General features: G+C 40.2%; 1 protein-coding gene across 2 annotated transcripts in view; it reads left to right on the top strand.

The window, feature by feature from the left end:
* The window catches only part of EEA1 (early endosome antigen 1), a 79,303-nt gene that overhangs the window by 1,214 nt on the left and 58,346 nt on the right, over positions 1 to 19,743 (top strand). Inside the window, exons 2-3 of one of the 2 annotated variants that reach the window (XM_087764310.1) lie at positions 7,588 to 7,680; positions 10,631 to 10,753. In XM_087764310.1, coding sequence (XP_087620436.1) covers positions 7,588 to 7,680; positions 10,631 to 10,753 — 216 coding nt within the window. The remainder of the gene's footprint in view (positions 1 to 7,587; positions 7,681 to 10,630; positions 10,754 to 19,743) is intronic. The other variant, XM_087764311.1, reaches the window with a different exon arrangement.

The following is a 19,743-nucleotide window of genomic DNA, read 5'->3' as shown; positions in this document are numbered from 1 at the left end:
GTTTTATGGGAAATGCTGGCATGCTTTTCTTACCTGCCATGCAAGTGAGCGTTGCTACGAGAATGAGAGTCAACAGCGGGGAAGAAAGTACATCAGTGTGCATACCGCCAACTTTTTCAGTGTACAGGGTGTCTCAAATTGTTTTTCAGTCCTAGACCCTGAGCAGGTGAGGATCGCTCTCGGTCTGTTTGGAGCTTCGTGTTTACAGGGAAGAGCTTCCTTCCTGAAGTTTGATGGGAAGCCCTGCTCACAAGCAGGGAAGCTTAGTACGGATCTAATTAAATATTGGCAGCATTTAACTGGGTGTTTATTGATTCTGAGAAGTAACAGGCTGTCAAGGAAAGCTTCTGTGATGTAGGGAAAAGCTTGATACGGTGCCAAAGGAAATTTGCCCCAAGTATAAGTTCAGCTGAACACTTCCTATGAAAATCTAAAGTCAGTGCAAAAGTCTTTTTTTGTGTGTTAGAAACGGCCATCTCCTCTGAAAAGTTTAAACAAATAACTATTCCCCGCTGGCTCCCCAAAATTACAGGATTACAGCAGAGCTAATTGCCAAGAAAGGTGAAGCAGACTTCTTCCTGCCCAAAAAATAAATAAATGCTAAGATTTTTAAAGGTATTAATCTTTTAATTGGTGCAAATAACTATGTTTTTAAAAATCCACCTCTTTGTAAAAGGCCTAAAGCCCCTTTAATAAAGTAGTGATTGTATGCACAAGCTCATACATACCTTTATTGACTTACAGTCTGCAGTCGGCAAAGCATGAAAAAGACTTCTGATGTGCTTTGGTGTTAATAGTGAGCCCTAGTTGCTGTCAAATTTGTTCATGAAGAGCGTGAGTATTAAAATCTTTCACATCTCTGAGGCAGTAATTTGAAGGCCAAGGAGCCTCCTCGTGACCCTGCTCTTGTGTATCATTAATGTAGCTGCCAAAAACCCACCGCCTTCCAATCACTGAAACATAGTTTCTTGTACATATATTGGGTTTGTTGTTTGATTATAGGTGATGCCATCCTTTCTAGCCGGATGCCTAGTCATTACTGGTGATATACCTTGAGTTATGAAAGTATGTTTTTTAAAAAAAAAAAAGGAATTCTTTATTACATTCCTTTTTTTTTGTTTGTTTGTAATTCAGCTGGCCATCAAGCTGCGAAGGAGGAAGACAAAAGCTACAAAGATACTGTTTATAGTTTTAGTCACTTATTTGAAATTCTGATTCCTGAAGTTTTAAACCATCAGATGTTTCTTTTTTATACTTCTTCTGTTCCCTGACCACCTTTTTATTTCTTCCACAGTTCTAATTTCTGTTTTTAGAAGCATCTTCAGGGTGACTTTGGCATATCTTCAAAATAGAAAGTATTACATACTCGTTACTACTGATCATTGCTGATTTAGTTTTTGAAGTTAGTATCTCCATGCTGTCTTCAACTAGGTCCTTGTTTTAGGTCCTTTCCCTGCAAGCTGTTTCTAACTTCTACGTGTGTTTTCAGTGCGACGTCTCAGGGATCCATCTGTTCTGTACCTTTGCACTGTAAAACCCCCTTTCATTCGTTCTTGCCACTTTAGTTTCACGCATTGTTCATCGTGCTGATCTAGAAATGCGTAGTCTTTCCCAAACGACATCTATGTAGAACGTCCAAGACACAACTTTCCTGCCCAAGTATTTTGATGTTTGTTAGTGTATTTTTTTAGAGAGCTGTCTTGTCTTTATTGCGTTCAACTCTGAAGGCCATTTGTGGCCATTGTGTCCCCTCTCCGTTGTTCCTCTGCTACTGGGACAGTGCCTGTTGCCTCTGGTCTGTTAAAGCAGAGCTCACTTCTTATATTTGCAAGATACCAAAACTTGAAAAAAAAAGAAAAAAACACTTTTTGTAAGGAGACGGCATTTATTTTCAGCCGGTGGAAAACTGATTACTTAGACCTTCTTCTGAGCCTTCTTCCCATGGCTCGTGTTTTGTAGTGAAGGACTCATCTGTTGGGGCAGCGTGGCTACTGTTTACATTAGTTTTTGTCTTCATTCCTTCTGTTTAAGTGGCTGTCTACAGCTGTTAGCGGTGGTACTGTATTTGGGTGGTAAGATCCTATTGCTCTAACAACGCTTGAGTTCTTGGTGTTGAGATCTTGGGGTCTAGGTGGAGAACAGGGCTTGGCAGGCGTTTCTGTAGCTTGGGTAGTATACTCACCTTTTCTCTTACTCCAAGCTCAGGAGCAGAGATATTTACTTGTCTGGGATGCACTGCATCTCATGCCTTACCTATAATTGCGGGGCTTGCTAGATAGCATATGTACTTGGATGGGTGCTGAGCTGCAGCTGTGCTCGTGCCCTCCCTGTGGTGTTGAAGGGAGCGCGTCTTGCTCTTCCTGGGCACAAAGTCTGCTTGCATGGAACTGGTGGCACAATGGGAAGGAAAAGTTTTATGCCCTATGAAGTCAGGAGTCATTTCGTTTTACCGAGTCATAAAATAGTTGTCACTCTTCTTTAGAAGTAAACAATATTACTGTTCTGTATTGCACTGTACTCTGTTTCTAGCACTAAGTGTTTTTTGATAACAAGGGCTTTGGCCTTCTTACCTTCTCATTCTTGCGTTTTGTTTGTTGCTTCAGGACCTTAATATGTTTGGACAATAGTACCCTCTGTAGTATTTAAATCTGTGCTGGGAAAACTGTATAAAGCCATATTTGTTCAGACTTTCTCAAGGCTTAACATATTTTTTTCAAAGCTTTAATTTATTCTGAATTTAAAACTGCTGAAAAGAGTATCATAACTGAATGGAGTGTAGCTACAGACAGATAAATGACTATGCAAAAATGACACGGTAGCGATCCATATTTATACTCTGTCATTTTAATGCATTAGCTCAACTCATTCATTATATAATTTTCCATCCCTTTTCAGAAAACAAGCTGCAATCGTTGTCGTCCTTTTTGTTGTTAATGATGTTTCTTTATATTAGCTTGCAGTTTTGAGAAAACACAGAGAACAACATTATGAAGTTTAGCATATTACTTCTACAACTCTAGTGCTAGTAGTAGAAACGTATGCTTCTCTGCAAAGTAAACAAATATAACTCTGACAGCTAGGAAAGAAATACGCTGGGTGAGAGATTAATTTTGCATCAGTCTTTCAACTCCAGGTATGCCTTTAGGGGTTGAATGTTAATTATGTAAAAATACATATACAGAAGCCTGTGTGAAAAATTACTTTTCCTATGGGATTCATAAGTCATTCTTTTGCTCCCCAGAAAACAAACAGCATCATTCTGAATCATTCCTTAGTTCCCAAAGTCTGAGTTGTTCAATGTGTTGTGATTTATTTTTTTTTATGGAACGTGATATAACAGTGGTCTGGGAGCCTGGCTTAAACATCTGTGCAAACCTATTTGATCATGCAACGATCAATGAAAAAATATTCCCAATCCCCCATTCTTTATGTGGCTGGCGAAGGATGCTTAAATTATATTACAGCCTTGAAAGATAAGTTAATTGCATTTATGGTCTTGGTTTCCATAACATCCTTCCAAACTTGTATTACATTTTTCTTGTTAGTCTGTATTACTCTGCAAATGGATGCTATGGGGTGTTTCTCCTGATCCTGAAAGTTACTTAATGACCTCTTTCCTTCCCACCCTTCTTCCCTGTGCATGCCACTTGTCAGCAAATGCCCCCTATTTCTACTAAGCTTTCTAAATCTAGCTTAGAATTGCGCTTTCTCTTTTAAAGAGAGCGCATTGTTTTTTGAAAGGTTAAAATGATTTTACCAGGTACTGTTTAATAATTTCTGTCTTGTATATTGCGCGTAATAAGAATGTCATGCAGTGCGTTTTAGTGTGATTACAGCATGTCTGAAGTGTTTCATAAAGCAAATTCTTTAATCAACCACGTAGTAATAACACTGTACTTTTTAATATAAGAGCTTTCGTCCTGGAGGTTGTAATAATATCCGATTTGTAGTGTGAGAACTAGCAGAACTTAATATGCAAATCTCATTGTGAAATGCAGCCAACTCTGGGGTGAAATGTGATGGGCAATTAACGATGCACAGCAGCGTTGTATAAAAAGTTACGATATAAGGTGAATAAAATATTGTGTTAATTGTTACAGAAGATTCTTGGGTTTGGGATGAAATGACTCATTAGGTATGCTGAAAGCATACGCTCAGGTATTGGAGAAGTGGAGGTATATGCTGCCTGTCTAAAGAGACGGTTGGACCATCTCTTACTGCCATTGCCCAGGCGATCAAGTTTTGTTAACGTTCTCCCTCTGTTGTTGTGTCTTTCTGTCCGAGGCTATGTGAAGGCACATTCTTCAGTTTTTGGAGCTGAAGCGTGGAACAAAAGGCTTCCATTTCTTGTAAAGGATTAATAAAGAAGTGCCTATCTATTAATGCTGACACTTTCTCCATTTCAAAACATCCAGTTTCTACTTGTGGATGTAGGTGCTGGGACAGATAGGGGTCCAAGTTCTCAGGCTTTCTAGAACACAACAGCTGCCATAGCTAACTGCCATACAACAGCCTTTTTATCACGTTCAGATTTCTAAAGCCTTTTTGGAAATTCCTCTCAGTAAGAAATTGATTCTTATATCGTGAAAGTTCAGCTCCTTTACGGAAGAAAGCTTTGACGCCTGACCTCTTCCTCTTCCCTTATGTAGACGTATGTGTACATACATCTTCTTTGGATTGTTTGTTTTCGCACAAAATGGATTCACAAGTGAGCCTTACCTCTGGGTTGCATGATTGTGGTTTATGGATTGCATAGAAAGGAACTTTTGAACTATACAAACCAAAGAAAACTGTTTGTAACATTAGATGCAATATTCTAACTTATCTGCCTTACTGAGAAACTTGGCTACACCTTACCAATTGTTTTAGATATTATTTCTCTGACTGTCAATGCACACGATCCACGTCTTCATTAATGGAGTTACGAAACCTGTGTTTCAGGGCTCTCCTGCAGGACGTGTGTTTCTGCAGGGCAGCGCTTCAGAGATCACAGAACAGTTTGGGCGGGAAGGGAGCTCAGGGGCTCTCTGGTCCGAGCTTCTGCTGTGAGCAGGGCCAGCTCGGAGGTCAGGAGCGGGCTGCTCAGGCCTGGCCTCACAATGGAGAAGCTTTTCCGTATGTTGAGTGGGAGCCTCTCTTGTTTCAGTTTTTGTGTCTTGTCCTCCTGCTGTGCGCTGCCGGGAGCAGCCTGGCTTCCTCTCTTGGATGACCTCCGCATGGGTGGTGGTGGGGCCCTCCCAAAGCCGTCCCTGCTCCAGGCTGAGCCAGCACTGAGGGATCCCTCAGCCTCTCCCCGCAGGGCAGGTGCTCCAGCCCCAGCTGTCTTGGTGGCCTTTTGCTGAACTTTTATCAATGTCCTCCCTGGATTGGGAGAGTCAAAACTGGATGCAGTGTCTCGATGTGGTCCAACGGGTGCCGGCCAGTGGGGACGATCAGTTCCTTTGCTCAGTTGGCTGGGCTCCTGCTAATACAACCCAGGATGTTGGTGGCCCTCTCTGCTGCCGGGGCACGCTGCTGGCTCCTGGCCGGCTTGCTGTCTGACACAAGCCCCAGGTCCTTTTCAGCAGAGCGGCCTGTGTTGCTGCCACAGGTTTTCCTTCCCAGGCGCAGGACTCTGCATTTGTCCCTGTTGAATTGCATGAGGTTCCTGTTGGCCCATTCCTCCAGCCCATCTAGGTCCCTCTGAATGGCAGCCCTGCCCTTGAGTGTATCAACCGGTCCTCCCAGTTTGATGTCATATGAAAACTTGATGGGCGTGCACCTGTGGTCCATACTGGGATGTGCCTTGTTTACTGTCTGAGTCAGTGACCTGGAGGAGAAGTACCAATGCCTTCACTTGGACGTGCTTTGCATGTGCATCGTATTCTTTGCTTACACCCTTTTTTGCCTTTCCTATTATTAACTTGGAGAGCTTGCATCACCTTGCCTATTGCTTTTGTATGCTCTACTAGAAGGAAACTATATTGTTTTTATTTTCTTTAGAAACATAAAAAAGTAAAACATAAGCAGCTAAAATAAAAAAGACAGGGGAGTAGGAAAGCCAGCACATGTTGATCACTTAACTGATGACCCCCGAGAAGGCTGGAATGAGGAGAGATGGTCCTCTCCTACACTTACTGTTGCCAGCCCTGATAGCCCGCTGCTTCACCCCTCCTCGCTTCCCTTTGGCCAGTCTTCAGAGCCTTTCTAAAATTGAAATCTATTTCACTGGGAATTAAATCCTTAATCAGTAAAATAGACCTTTTTATTACTTTTTTTTTATTTGCTTAGTAATAAAAGGCTGTAATCTTTATGAAAGTTGGAAATAGAACATTCTTTACAAAACAAAGCAGGAAAATATACTTTATTTTCAAAGTATGGAAAAGCCTGTGTGCTGCTGATATCTTATAAAAGGTTATATAGCTGATTCGTCTGAAAAAAAAAGAGGATGTATTTGAGCAAAAAAATTCTAAAGCAAATAAGATTTTTGAGACACCAAGATCTAGAAACTAAAATGATTTATCTACTTCTGTCCCTCTCTCTAGATCTCAATCTATATATTTAAAATGCTCTATCTTTAATTCCCTATATTAAATTAGAAAATCCTTTATAACATTACAAGTATTTCCAGATGGGCTAAAATACTGCAGTAGCATTGCTTCATCCCATTTGCAATTGTCATCATGGAATTGGATAATGAACTTCTACTCTTTGTTGAAACTAGGATTGCATATCAGTATTAAGATAACTTCTTTACTGATGTTTGCTTTGAGAATGCTAATGCTTCTGCCATCAGTCAAGTAGTGGTGTTTTGGAGATGGGTAAGAGAAGTTAAATCAAATCTAAATGAAAGTTAAATAAGGATTATAAGTTGTGATCCATCCATCCAGATCTTGAATCAGGTAGTATTTCAAATTTATTTGCTTATTTTCTCTAAATCTGTACTTGCAAATCAATACTGTTGTTTTGATTTCCAACATATTCATAGGATTTTATTTTTATAGGTTGTCTTACTGATTAACATGGTTTCACTTTACCACAGGCTTGACACTTGATTTTTATTTTTTCCAAATCAATGCAGTGTACCTGCTTGTGCACTTACTGTATCAACAGGGTTCTCACTCTTTAGTTTTCTGTCTTTCAAATGTTTAAAGGCTTCTTCAGATTGTAGACAGGTTATCAGGAAAGTACTATGATACTAGTTTACTACTTCTGAAACTGTTTAAATTGTAATTTCTACTGTTTTCCAATTTGATATAGAGACCTAATTTAACATTAGAGTGAGTGATACAAGGGCAGAGTTTAGACTAATTCTTTGTTTTGTGTTGAGCGTTCATGAGAGGAAGTGGTTTAAAATTCTGGCCTTGGCTTCTGGTGTCTGCTTGTTCTTTGATGCATGGAGAGTCTTGGATAAAAGCTTTTGTTGAAGTGTTGCACTGAAAATTATATAATTGCTTGTCAGCTTGTTCACTTCATTACTCTTGTGGAGGGGAAAATACTTCTGTATTCCAGCAAGTAGAAGAGAGGCCTCTGCGTAGGATACGTACCGGGCTTTATTAAATGCAGTTTGTATTTTTCTCTCATTTTTCTCTCCCCCCTCTCTTTCAGACTCCAGGTAGAGGTGGGTCTCAGAGCTCGGATTCAGATTCATCTGCCACACCAGGAAATGCCGTGGACGTGAACAACGAAGGCTCCTCCGAGGTACCGTGCGCCGTACATACAGCTGGAGTCTTAAACCTTGGGTGCCGTTTCTCTGATCCATGAAGCTGTTGGGAGTAACTTTTGATGCCCTACCTAAATAACAGTTGTACTAAAGAAAAATTGGTTGTTATTTTCTCTTTTAAGAATTGGTTGTTATTTAAATAAAAATAAGGGCATCTAAGCCATATAAATATGTAGCTGTTAAGTAGGCTTATCTATCTAAATGGTCACAAGCAATCCTTCCTGTAATCCTACAGATGAATTATTAAAATTAAAAGCAATGAGACACAAGCTTGAGATTCCTCATTAATAAATATTTTATGAGAGTTCTGAAAAAATGGGGCGTAACATTTTATCGCACTTGTACTCCCTTTTCGCCTTTCTTCTGCTAACTTCTAATGTATACTGGAAACCACCTCCTCCTCGTAAAATATCAAATGTGTTGTTTTTTGTTTGGTATTGGCGTGTAAGTCTACCACTTCTAAATCATATCCATTTTTTATGTGGTGTATACCATACTTAACCAGCAGAATAAGTTGTTATTCATGCTTCAATGTTACATATTACAATGTCTTTGGATTTACAGTGTTGTCAAATATTAACTCTGAAAAATGCAAACTGACTTCACTGGCTGTTGAAGCTAGTTTGTGCTAATGTAGTCTGATTACCTAGCTTGAAAATGTTTCAAGCTTAGCATACAAATGTAGTGCAAGGTTAATTACTCCTATTACAGCATTAAAGGGAGCAAAGTGCCCTTTCTTACACTGAATAAAGTGTATGATAATTCAAATACTCCTATGTTTGCTATGATAAGACATAAGAGAACTTTTCACTGTGCTGTTTAAAATCCTAATTGTCTTCCATCTGTGCATCTGCTTATTTCTTATTTCTTGAAGCCTTATTACAGTCAGTATAATCAGATATTCTTTAATATTTTGCTGCATGTTACGCGTCATGCATTTGTGAGTCCAAATCTGTTTTGTATGTATATTTACATTGTCCCTGAAGCAAATAAATATTCTAAAATCTCACTACATTTGTAGTTAATTAAGGCATAAAAATATGCAATGAGATAATTGCTTCTTTCCAAAGTTTGGCTAAAATTGCACAGTTCTGTCAACATGAGTGCAATATCACTGACTTTACAGCTGGTGGATGTCACAAGGTACCTCAATACTAACGTAGTAGTATTTTCTTGACACAGGACGAGCTTTCAAAGTGGTGGTATGCTTGCACTATTGCATCATTGGCTTTTCTTGCTACTGAGTCGAAACTGAGTCAGACCAAAGGCTGCCGTGCCACTTTTGGTTGATACCGTATAATGTGAAAAAGTGTCTTTTACTTGTCAATAATGTCACCATCTGTTGCATTAGTTACAAGTGGGGTGTTCTCCTTAGCATATAATTTCAAAATCTGTTTGAAACTGAGCTCCAAAGCTGGTGATGGGTTTGTACTCTCCTCAGATTCACACGTTACAGCATGCAACTTGAGCCTTTCTGTTGGTCTTCCTTTTCCTGCACAGCTGGCCTGAGGTGTTGTCTCTCTGAGAACTTCTTTCCAGGAGCACTGTGGCCAGATTTTGCAGAATGTTTGCTCTCCATTTTATCGTTATGTTCCCACCTGGGTCTCCAGTATTACATACAGTCAGAAATCCAGTTGACTTGTTTTCACTCCAGTTTCTTGGGTAGATCTTGTAATTTATATTGCTGCAAGATTCAAATGGGGAATAATTATTAAATCTGTGTAGATTCTCATTTTTCCTACCTCCTCAAGCCTGGTTGAAGTCAATCCTGATATTTGAGAATTGTAGTATGAAACAAAAGGAGTGGGGAAGTCTAATTCAAGCTGTTCCTTGCTCAAGGAGAGGGGAAGATCTATTTTAGTCCTGTCTGTGGCCATGTCAGCACTTCAGATCACACATGGACCTGTAATCAAGTCTAGATACATCTTTTATTCACTGTGTAATCTGCCCAAGGAGGAAACATTTGAGCCTATCCTACTTTTGTAGCTTAAGTCCCAGTGCAACTCTGTCTGCAGTACAGGACTGCTCAATACTCCATGCCTGCAATGAGTCCACCAGTGTGCTTATGCTTTCATTAGTGTAATGTGGCTGCCTTAGCTAGACAGGTTTCCCACAGGCATCCTTTTTGGAAGGGGCCTTAACCTTTCCATGCATGCACGGAGGGTTGTGTTCAGTCTGCCCTGCCTGCCTCTGTAGTGCTCCGCCATGGAGGCGCAGCCATCCTCCAGCCAGCAGTGCGGACAGAGGCCCAGAGCGCTTTACTCTCCACCCTGCTTTTTCTTGGTGTTTGAGCATGTAGCGTGTGTTTTGAAGATGTAAAACTGTTGTTCTTCAGAAACCGATGTAACTTTTGGCTTTAGTAAGTCTCTAGTGAGCATGCTGAATTTTTTTTCTTTAAATTCTGCTGAGGAAGGTGTGTATTTTTCCCTTAGCTCACTAAGGCGTGCGGCTGTGCTGGCGCCTAGGCCTCTCCTGCTGCCGCAAACTGGCTTATTAATTTACAGGGGTATTTCTGCAACCTCACTGCACCACCCTTGTCTCTCCCTGTGAAACATCTGAACGCCCTTATAGGAAACTGTGTGATGGATCTGACGTGATGCCATATAATGGTCCATTCACAGTTTGTTATGCAGCTTATTCCTCTGTCACATGAAAGGGCTACCAAGAGTGTCTGGAAAACACATAGTAGTATGCAGCATAGTGCTATCTTTTAAGGTGTGTTTATTTTCATGTTCTTAATAACTGTTCCTTCTTGCCTTCTCCATGGTATTGATATGTGGTTTGCAAAAGCTATCTTTCCAAAAGGAAAACAGACTTTGCTTTTGGTGATTGTAGAGAACGTTCAGTGTAAGAATTTGAACAGCGTTTGACTCCAAATCTGCTTTTTTGTCCTTACTAGTTTCTTAAAAACAAATATACATTTCACAGGGCTTCATCTGTCCACTATGTATGAAAGTGTGTGTAACTCCCACTGATCTGTCTGAACATTACCAGAATGAGCACACTGGGACAGAAGGAAGACAGGAGCTTCGTGACCTCCCAGCTGTTACTGTGGGTCTTGTTTATTTTGTTTCAATAGCTTTGGTAATGGGCTGCTTTAAATGAACGTACATCTTTTCTTGTGGTTTGGGTGTCAGCTTCTTAAATTGTTTCTTTTGATTCCTTGCTGAAACATAATTTGAGCACTTATGCATGATTCCAAAGTATACATTCAGCAGAAGAATTAATCTATGTCTAGGTTTCTGGTGTGCAGCTGTCTCCCACATGAAACATTTGCAGTGTTGGGAGACTTGCAGTCACCAAAGTATTCTTTTTGAACAACTTTTGCTTGATTTTATTGTAAATAAGACTATTTTATTATTTGATTTACTTCACTTGAGACTCAGTGTAGTGATAAATGCAGTATTGGATCTGGTACATCCTTTGTGAAAGAAATGTTTTGAGCTCTTGCTAGCTAACTATTTTTAAAGCAGATTTCTAGTGGGAGATAGGTACATGGGGTAAAAGATGGAACAGAGGACAGGAATATAAAACATTTAGAAGCTTCTTTTCTTGAACGTGTTTAAGAACCTTATGTGTTGCAGCAACATTATAAAAATAATTATAAATATTGGGGTTTTTTTATATAGAATTTTATTGGAATTTTTTTTATGCCTCCAACAAAATGCAAAGGCTGTTTCAGTTAATAGACATTCTAAATAGTGCATTTCTAAATTCTTCCAATTGTGGAGTGTAAAACTGCACAATTAAAACAAAGTGTGCAGTTTTACACTCCTCAACTGGAAGAATTTAGATTCTGTAAGGTAACAGCCTCCAGCTGCACAAGGCTATCTGAATTTTTTCTGCTGTGAACCTTTGGAGAGTAGATTTGACTCTGGGGGCAGGCAGCTTGCCATGCACTAAATGGGTTTGTATGGAGGTGAAATTTTGCATTCTTTCTGCCGACGTTACTTTTGTTGAGTTTTGGAATCAAAGTGTTTATTCTAGGCTGTGTGAGCGATGTGATTTTATTGTGTTTGTTGCTGTATGCATTTGCTAAGTAGTGCTTTTTTCCTTCCCTACACTCGATGTGTATTTACACTTTATTTTTGAAGGGAAAACTTCAAATTGTGGGATGTTATTCCCAAAGATGATGAAAGCCATCAATACAGTGATTATCTTAGAGACTTGAGATCTCTTTTCAAGGGTGAAGTGTCACCTGTTAAAGTGAGCAGGATCTGTGGTAAAACTGGCCTGTGCTGCTCTCCTGGAGTACTGGGGGACCTCCTCAGAGGCAGGACAACTGGGGACTGGCTTTTGATTGACTCCTTGCTGCCTCCTGTTGAAGCAGGGACCGTCTGTAGTGCTCTGTTTGTGGTCAAGTCAGCTTCTTATTTTCTTTATTATCTGGTCACAATGCAAGTGTGCCTTACTTGAATAAGCTGTGACTTACCAGTGACAGATTGTGGCATTTCTGGTGCGGTGATACCAGTAGATCGTGGGATGTGAGCCATCAGAGGTGGTTTGGTTACCTGAAATTAATCTTTTATTTAAGCTGAGTTGTATTTAACATAGGTTCATGGAGTTGCCTGTGGGTTCTTGCCCACTTTGAGTTTTTGTTTTTCCACCATCAGTTACTTGTCAGTACTTTTTACTTGTCAATAGCTGGTTACAACTTTTTAACTTGATAAAAATTGTGTATTGAGTGTAGTACATGAAATACCAATTCAGTTGTTTCTAGCTGTTGCTGTTTTGTGTTGCTAAAGCTGTGTTTCTTGGTACAGTGATTCAGTAACTATATGGAAGAGGTGAGAAACAATGAATACTAATGTGTAGAGATTCTTTTTTTCCTCCAGTTTGATCTTTTATTATATCAGTGTGCATAGAAGCATTGAAAAAGTGGGGAAATCTGTAAATTATTATCATCAATACTAAATTTAAAATACTTTTGACTACTGAGAAGCTGATGGTTTGCATTTGTTGATGGAAAATGATAGTTTGCATTTGCAACAAGCACATTGTGATCCTGAAGCAGCAACACACCCAGGTTGTCACCCTTCGTTCCATCTTTGCCATTCCTGAGTCAGCATTGTAAGAAGAATATAATGTTACCGATGTCATCCTATGTAGCAGACATATGCAGCATTGCTGAGTTTGGCTTACGTAGACTGGTGTTTGGCTTTCTGTTGCTTGCGGATACTACTGTGGAAAGTTCAATTACATTTTGTTGGAAACAATGCTGAAGAAGCTCCGGAGTTCAGGTTTTTTTGCCAGTGGAGACAGGACATGTTGCAACGTTCAAGGAGAACGTGGAGATAGGACATGTTGCAAGGGCAGTGTTTGGTCACACTTTGTGAGACCTGAAAAATTGTCACTTGGTTGACAAAAGCATTAGTACCGTGCTTTTAATTTTGCCTATAGCTTTCTTCACTGACCTGTCTTCCACTGATACAGCCTCCCTGCTGATGAAAATTTTAGTAAGTCAGGTCATTGGCCCCTCTGTTCTCATGCCCTTCCCTCCTCTCTGTCTTCCATGCAGTGAGAGTTGGTTTTGTTCTTCAGTCACAGGCGTCCACTCCTGCAAGTCCTGAAAGTTCCTGATGCCCTGATGCCTGAGGATCCTTGCCACTCACCTACAGCCTTATTTATGGTCTTCCTCTTAAAGGGCTCTTTGCGCAGCCCTAGTTTTTCAAACTAGGGATTGCACCACATGATAACTGGTGAAAATGGCAGTGAAATTCTTTCCCCTGCCCCCCAAGCACTGATGAAGCCTTACTTTAAAAGACAAAGGCTTATTCAGCTGCAGGAATAACCACTAAAATGTTAGCAAGTGTCTCTGTCCATACATAGCCAGCTCAGCCAAATAAGTGCCCTGTGGAAGTCACACGCATCACCATGTTCTGTAAGAGGGACATTGTTCCCCAACTTTTGTGTATACAGTGGTGTCACTAAAAAAAGCTGTGTGGCTTCTTCTGTTTTGTTTTCTTTTTCCTAAAGGAATAATACATTTCTAAACTGTGTCGAGCATTTCCTGACTGTTGGATGTTCAGGACATCTAAACAGTGAGTCAGTTAGAGAGGCTTAGTTCGGACTTCCCTTCCTGGTTTCTCCTGAGGCATCCAAAAAAAAAATACTGTGTGGTACTCCTGCAATGTTTAGAATCTAGTGGCTGTTAATATCGGTTGTCTTACCTACAACTAGGCTAAATCTAAGGCAATTTTTAAACAGTTCTTTTGGAGAGTGATCATAACTTTCCAGATGTTTAGTAAATACATATTTCTTAGCTAATACAAGAAAGAAACAACCCTGATGTTTTCTGAATAGGCTTTTCATAGCAGGATTGCCTAGAGTGTAAATTGGCATACTATTTGTGCAAAAATGTGGGGTTTTTTTTGTCTTTCTTTGAAAATACCTCATTCTTTATGGTGTTTTTTTTCCTACTTGTCTCTTATTGTAGATGCCATTGATAGCATCTTCTGTTTTTATGGATGCCCTTGGAATGTTGCGGACTGGTTTTGCACAGAACATCATGCCAATGCTTTAAAGCTGATATTTTATTCTCTTTGGCTGCTCTTTCAGTTGCTTTTCAAATTAGGTTGTGGCAGCTGTTTTCACCTCAGAGGTACTTGCCTGCTTTGCACAGGAACAAAAATCATTGGTTGAGCTACATTAGTACCTTAATTTGCTGCAACATCTGAATAATACTAAGAGAATGAAGACCTAGAGACACTGGTTTGATTTGACTTGGCCCTGTGATGCGACTCTTCTTTAAGAAATAGAGAATCCACTGGATTAGAATTTCTAATTCGTGACAAAATTGTAGTCTTGTAGGTTGTGACAGAATTGTAGTCTTACTCATCAATAGTAATAAAAACAGAAGAGAACTGAACTAGAAATTATGTTGGTTCTATTCTTCTCAGGAAGAATCCAGCTTCTTTTCTGGGAAGATATCGAGTCTGCAGTCTGGTATAACATAAACTACAGTGAAACATCTTTTTTCTTTTTGTACAGAAAGTTAAATACTTACATGTAAAATTGAAATGGACTGCAGGTCTTAATTGTATAAAAAATGACCTTTTAATCTACTTTTCTAATGATTAAATAGAGGTGTTATCTGAGGAAGCCACTGTCATCTTACTGTTTATGTAAACACAGAGAAAAGGGCTTTTTCTGGTGGAAGGCATGGAAAAAATGTCAACTGTATTTTCCTTTTAACAATACATAAAAGGAGTGACCTTATTTATTTATTCTTTAACTTAAAATATCTCGTGATTTTTTTTTATCAGTATGTAAGACTTCTGAAATAAATTATGAAATGTGGTCTTGCCCTTGCTGTCTAGGCAGACAGTTTAATCTGCCTCTGAGAACTTTGTGAGGATTCAGTTAATTGCTTCGATATATATTTGGGAAATAAAGCCTAGAAACTACTTGATACATCTTTCAGCTCGGAAACATCAGTACATTTCTGTCCTCTGGCCCTAAGTATATACAGTTCCTAATCTTCTGTTCTGTAAAATGTTTCAGCCTTTAAATCACTGTGTAACTGGAGAATATCTGAGTTTTAGCTTAGACTTACTATTTAAATGCTGGTGAAGATGTGTATCTTGTCTTAGGGAAGGTTGTGGAGGTTCACCTGCAGTGGAAAAACGTGAATGGTGAATGTAGAATTTTTCCAAATACTTATAGAATCGTTAAGGTTGGAAAAGACCTTTAAGATCATCAAGTCCAACCATTAACCTAGCACTGCCAAGTCCACCACTAAACCATGTCCCTAAGTGCCACATCTAGCCATCTTTTAAATACCTCCAGGGATGGGGACTCAATCACTTCCCTGGGCAGCATGTTCCAGTGCTTGACAACTGTTTCGGTGAAGAAGTTTTTCCTAATATCCAACCTAAACCTCCCCTGGTGCAACTTAAGGCCATTTCCTCTTGTCCTATTGCTTGTTGCTGGGGAGAAGAGACCGACACCGACCTGGCTACAACCTCCTTTCAGGTAGTTGTAGAGAGCAATAAGGTCTCCCCTCAGCCACCTCTTCTCCAGGCTAAACAACCCCAGCTCCCTCAGCCACTCCTCATAAGACTTGTGCTCCAGACCCTTCACCAGCTTTGTTGGACACGCTCCAGCACCTCAATGTCCTTCTTGTAGTGAGGGGCCCAAAACTGAACACAGTACTCAAGATGTGGCCTCACCAGTGCCGAGTACAGGGGGGATGATTGCTTCCCTGGTCCTGCTGGCCACACTATTCCTGATCCAAGCCAGGATGCTTTTGGCCTTCTTGGTCCCCTGGGCATGCTGCCGGCTCATATTCAGCTGGCTGTCGACCAGGATCCCCAGGTCCTTTTCCACCATGCAGTTCTCCAGCCACTCTTCCCCAAGCCTGTAGTGTTGCATGGGGTTGTGTGTCATGTCACACACAAACTAAAATCAACTCCAGAAAAGTGTTTATGCCTCTGAACGTGTGAACATGCCATACAGCTCTTGAACTTACTTTCAATTTTTAAACATGCCGGACTTTTTTCCCAGCATACAGCTTATCGTACCAATACGGTTGTGAAAGAGTTGTTAATGTAAGTCTGGATTCTGAGACATGGGCAAACACAGGTCGTGGCTGGAAGGCGTTAAAGCTCTGGGCTTGAATCACAGCTACTGCTTTTTGTTCATGTGTCTCACTGGAAACAGGCTGCAGGCTTGAGTGCTGGCCCAGGATTTCTGGAAGGTCAAAGATGAAGCCCAGAATCTCAAATTTATTGAAACTTAAAGCCTGGTCATGTGAATGCCAAGCATGTTAAAGTGTATACTGGATTGGGCTAAGCTGTCCTATAGTATATGGTAGAATAGTCACTCATCTTTTCCGTATGGTAAAAGTATCAATTATACTGAAATTCTGTGGCTTTTGTGGTTTGGTGTGGGTTTGTGTTTTTTGTTTGTGTTTATTTTTTTGTTTGTGGGGTTTTTATTTGTGTTCACCACAGTACTTCAATATTTTCCAAGAAGAGTGTTTGTGGAATAAAATTGACTTCTCAGGGGAAAACAGAAAAGTTCCTTGGTTCTTTAAGCTTGACTCATGACTGGAATAAAAATTGAAGATGTTGCAGAAGTTCTGTTTGTATTAGCAAATAGAGCTCTTTCTTTGCGCTCTATCTGTGCTATATGGCTCTCTACCACATAGCGCTGTAGATCAGCAGCAATCATAGCAGCCAAAATAGGACCGCTTGTTCAGTTCTATGCAGTATTAAAATAGGATTGGAGAATAGACTAGACAGTCATTAGATATTTCAAGAAAATGATAAGGAAGCTGGGTAGCTATGGCTGTGACTTTCAAACTTAAATAGGGTACCTTTTTTCTTGGACTCCGACTATAGAAGCAAATCTGAATTCCAGCCTGTAAAAACTGTTTTTCCCATGGGACTGTCCTTCAAGAAATGTCATCTTTTTTCTGCCAGATAACTCCAGTTTTAATTTGTGAAAAAGGAGCTTTGAATAAAGTAAGCTGTGCTTTTGCTCATTAATTACTTAAGACAAGATTTCATCTTAGCTCTACAAAGACCATTTCATTAAAGCTCTGGGAAAACAGAGCAATTGGCAGATGAAGACAGATTTAATGCATGTGTATGTAGGTGTCACGCTTCGGTTATTGATGATGGAGCCCAGGGAGCTGTTATGCTGACCCTACATATGGTATACACATTTGTTAGGGCAGCTGACTAGTTTCTTCCTCTGTTAACTGTGTTGAATAGCTCTCCATTGGTAGCGATTGGGGAGTAGACACCTACATGTAAATGTTTGGTTATTTTTTAAACCTCAGGTGGGAGCCTTCAGCCTGTTGAGGGAATATCTTTGAAAATTTTCCATTTTCTTTGTTAGTGAGTAAGGAAAATAGTGCTTTTTAAAATGTCTTGTCACACTACACAACTTCATTAGATCAGGTTTGTGCAGAATGGTGAGGAAAAAAACATGACAAGTAAGACAATATTCTGAGAAGGCCGAAATTTTCAGAAATATATTTTTATACCACTACCCTATTCTCCCCGCAAGTCCTACAGAGTAATAACAAGGAGAAGCCAGAGAAACAGAATCCATTCAGTCCTATACATTAATTTTTCTGTTACGTAAACTATTTCTGCATCAGTTTTAAAATAGTCTGAGGATTATTAGGAGGGCTCTATGGTAGCCTGCAGTCAGCCAGGTTGTGTGCTGTATGCCTGTGGGCCCGTGCCCTTGCTCTCGCTGGGCAGTGTGTTTCGATGTGGGAGACCAAAGGTTTTCCAACAGTTAATAGCCCTGTAAATTATATTGGTACAATAAAAATAAATATGGTAGTTCTTGTGGCCAGAGTTTCCTTCCAGTGTTGCTTTTAGCATCCTGGCGTACTTCCCAAGGAATACTGTACTAATGATGCGTACGAATATTAATGTTACCCGAAAGGAATCATTTACCTCATATGCCTTTTAGGAGAGAGAGAGAGAGAACTGAGAAGCTTAACTTCATCAGGCCTGAAAGTAAATCTTAACTACTGGGGGGGGAAATAGCTATAAACGTTCTTCTACAGGCTAAGTCATAAGTCTGTCTCGAGACAGGCAAGTAAAGAAGCCTCTGGTGCTTCCACAGAGTCCGAGATCTTTGGTGAGATTTGGCATTACAACGCAAGCTGAGGCAAGACACTTTTCTATGAAACTGCTATGTGGCAATTTCTGTTCTGCTCTGAGTGAAACCGCTATGTTTTGGAGTCTTTGCACCAGAGGCGGCCTGTCCCACTGTGAACAGCGTGGTCCTGTGGGGGTGCTGGGTGCTAGGCATGGCTCACAGGCATCCACCTGAAAGAGAAACAATTCCCTTGGGATCAGAAAATGGGGATTTGAAGTTTAGCACCTCTCTCGTTCTCACTGGAATGCCTTGACTGCTGGGCCAGGGGCTGTTTTGAGCTGTAAATCGTGTGCTGACTCCTAGTGGCTTGTTTGTGCATGTATATGGGGTTTTGGTTTGGACTCCTTTTCTTTTTTACTGTTCTTGCTCTGTCTTGCTTCAGCAATTCTGTGGTGATCTTAAGAACTCTTTCCTGATACAAACTTGTGCATGTGGTGGTTGTGGTTTTATTTTTATTTTCCGTTAACTGACAGGCATCTGCAAAAAGCTTTGGATTCAATAAATTTTCATTTTCTGGTGGAAAGATTCTGTATTCATAAAAACAAAACCCAACTAATTATCCTTTGACTTCTTTTGGGCTCTCTTCCCCCTGTGTGAAGCGAAAGATAAAGCCCAATTAGAAACATCAGTTAGGGAGTTATGACTTACGGTGCAGTGCTGCAGAGGCTGTAAGTGATGTCTTTGCTTTTATTAAATGAAGAATATGAATTGCATTTCACTGCTCTGTGGCTGTGCTTTATGCAGAGTAACTCCTAAATGCATTTTAAAATGAAACCTACCAAGTGTCTCTTGGCAAATACAGCCTTTTGAAAAGTATAACTGTGTGCATGTGTTATATGGTAGCTTCCTTCTTCAAATAGAAGAACACTGCTCTCATACTTGCTGCTTCTCTAAAGGAGTGTGTTAGTTAAGGGAGCCAAGTGCAGACTGACTGGAAAGGACACCTCAGCTCCCCCAGGTTGCGGTGACCAGTGTTACACCTCATGGGTGTAACTGCGCAATCTCCTCTTTATCCAGGGCAGGCGTGGTCCCGATATAGGAATATCTTGCACTTGATATAAATTCCTGCAGACTAACAAAAATGCTTACAAGATTTAAGCATCTCAGACCACCAGGTTTCTTCCCCTCTTCCTTCTTCTTACACATTTGTCTTTAAATTAGTAAAATATACTTTTGCATGTATTTTCAAAATTCATCTCAAGATGATGCTGAGAGAGAGATATTTTTATGACTGTATTTAATTTTTTTTAAAAAAAAAGAGATAAAGCGAGAGACCCACCAACCCAAGTCCCCAAACACGATCATCACCTGGGGCTAATAGTTGCAGGCCCAGGAAACCTTTACCCTTCTGTCTTGTTATTGGCTGGTGCCCAGGAAGATCCTGATGATTCTGATTGTCCTGCTCCAAAGAGAAC

The sequence above is a fragment of the Nipponia nippon genome, unplaced genomic scaffold, assembly GCF_047370975.1.
Source record: "Nipponia nippon isolate SJK-2023a ecotype South Korea unplaced genomic scaffold, ASM4737097v1 scaffold_3, whole genome shotgun sequence".
Classification (NCBI taxonomy): Eukaryota; Metazoa; Chordata; class Aves; order Pelecaniformes; family Threskiornithidae; genus Nipponia; species Nipponia nippon.
This window is presented reverse-complemented; position numbering and strand designations above follow the sequence as displayed.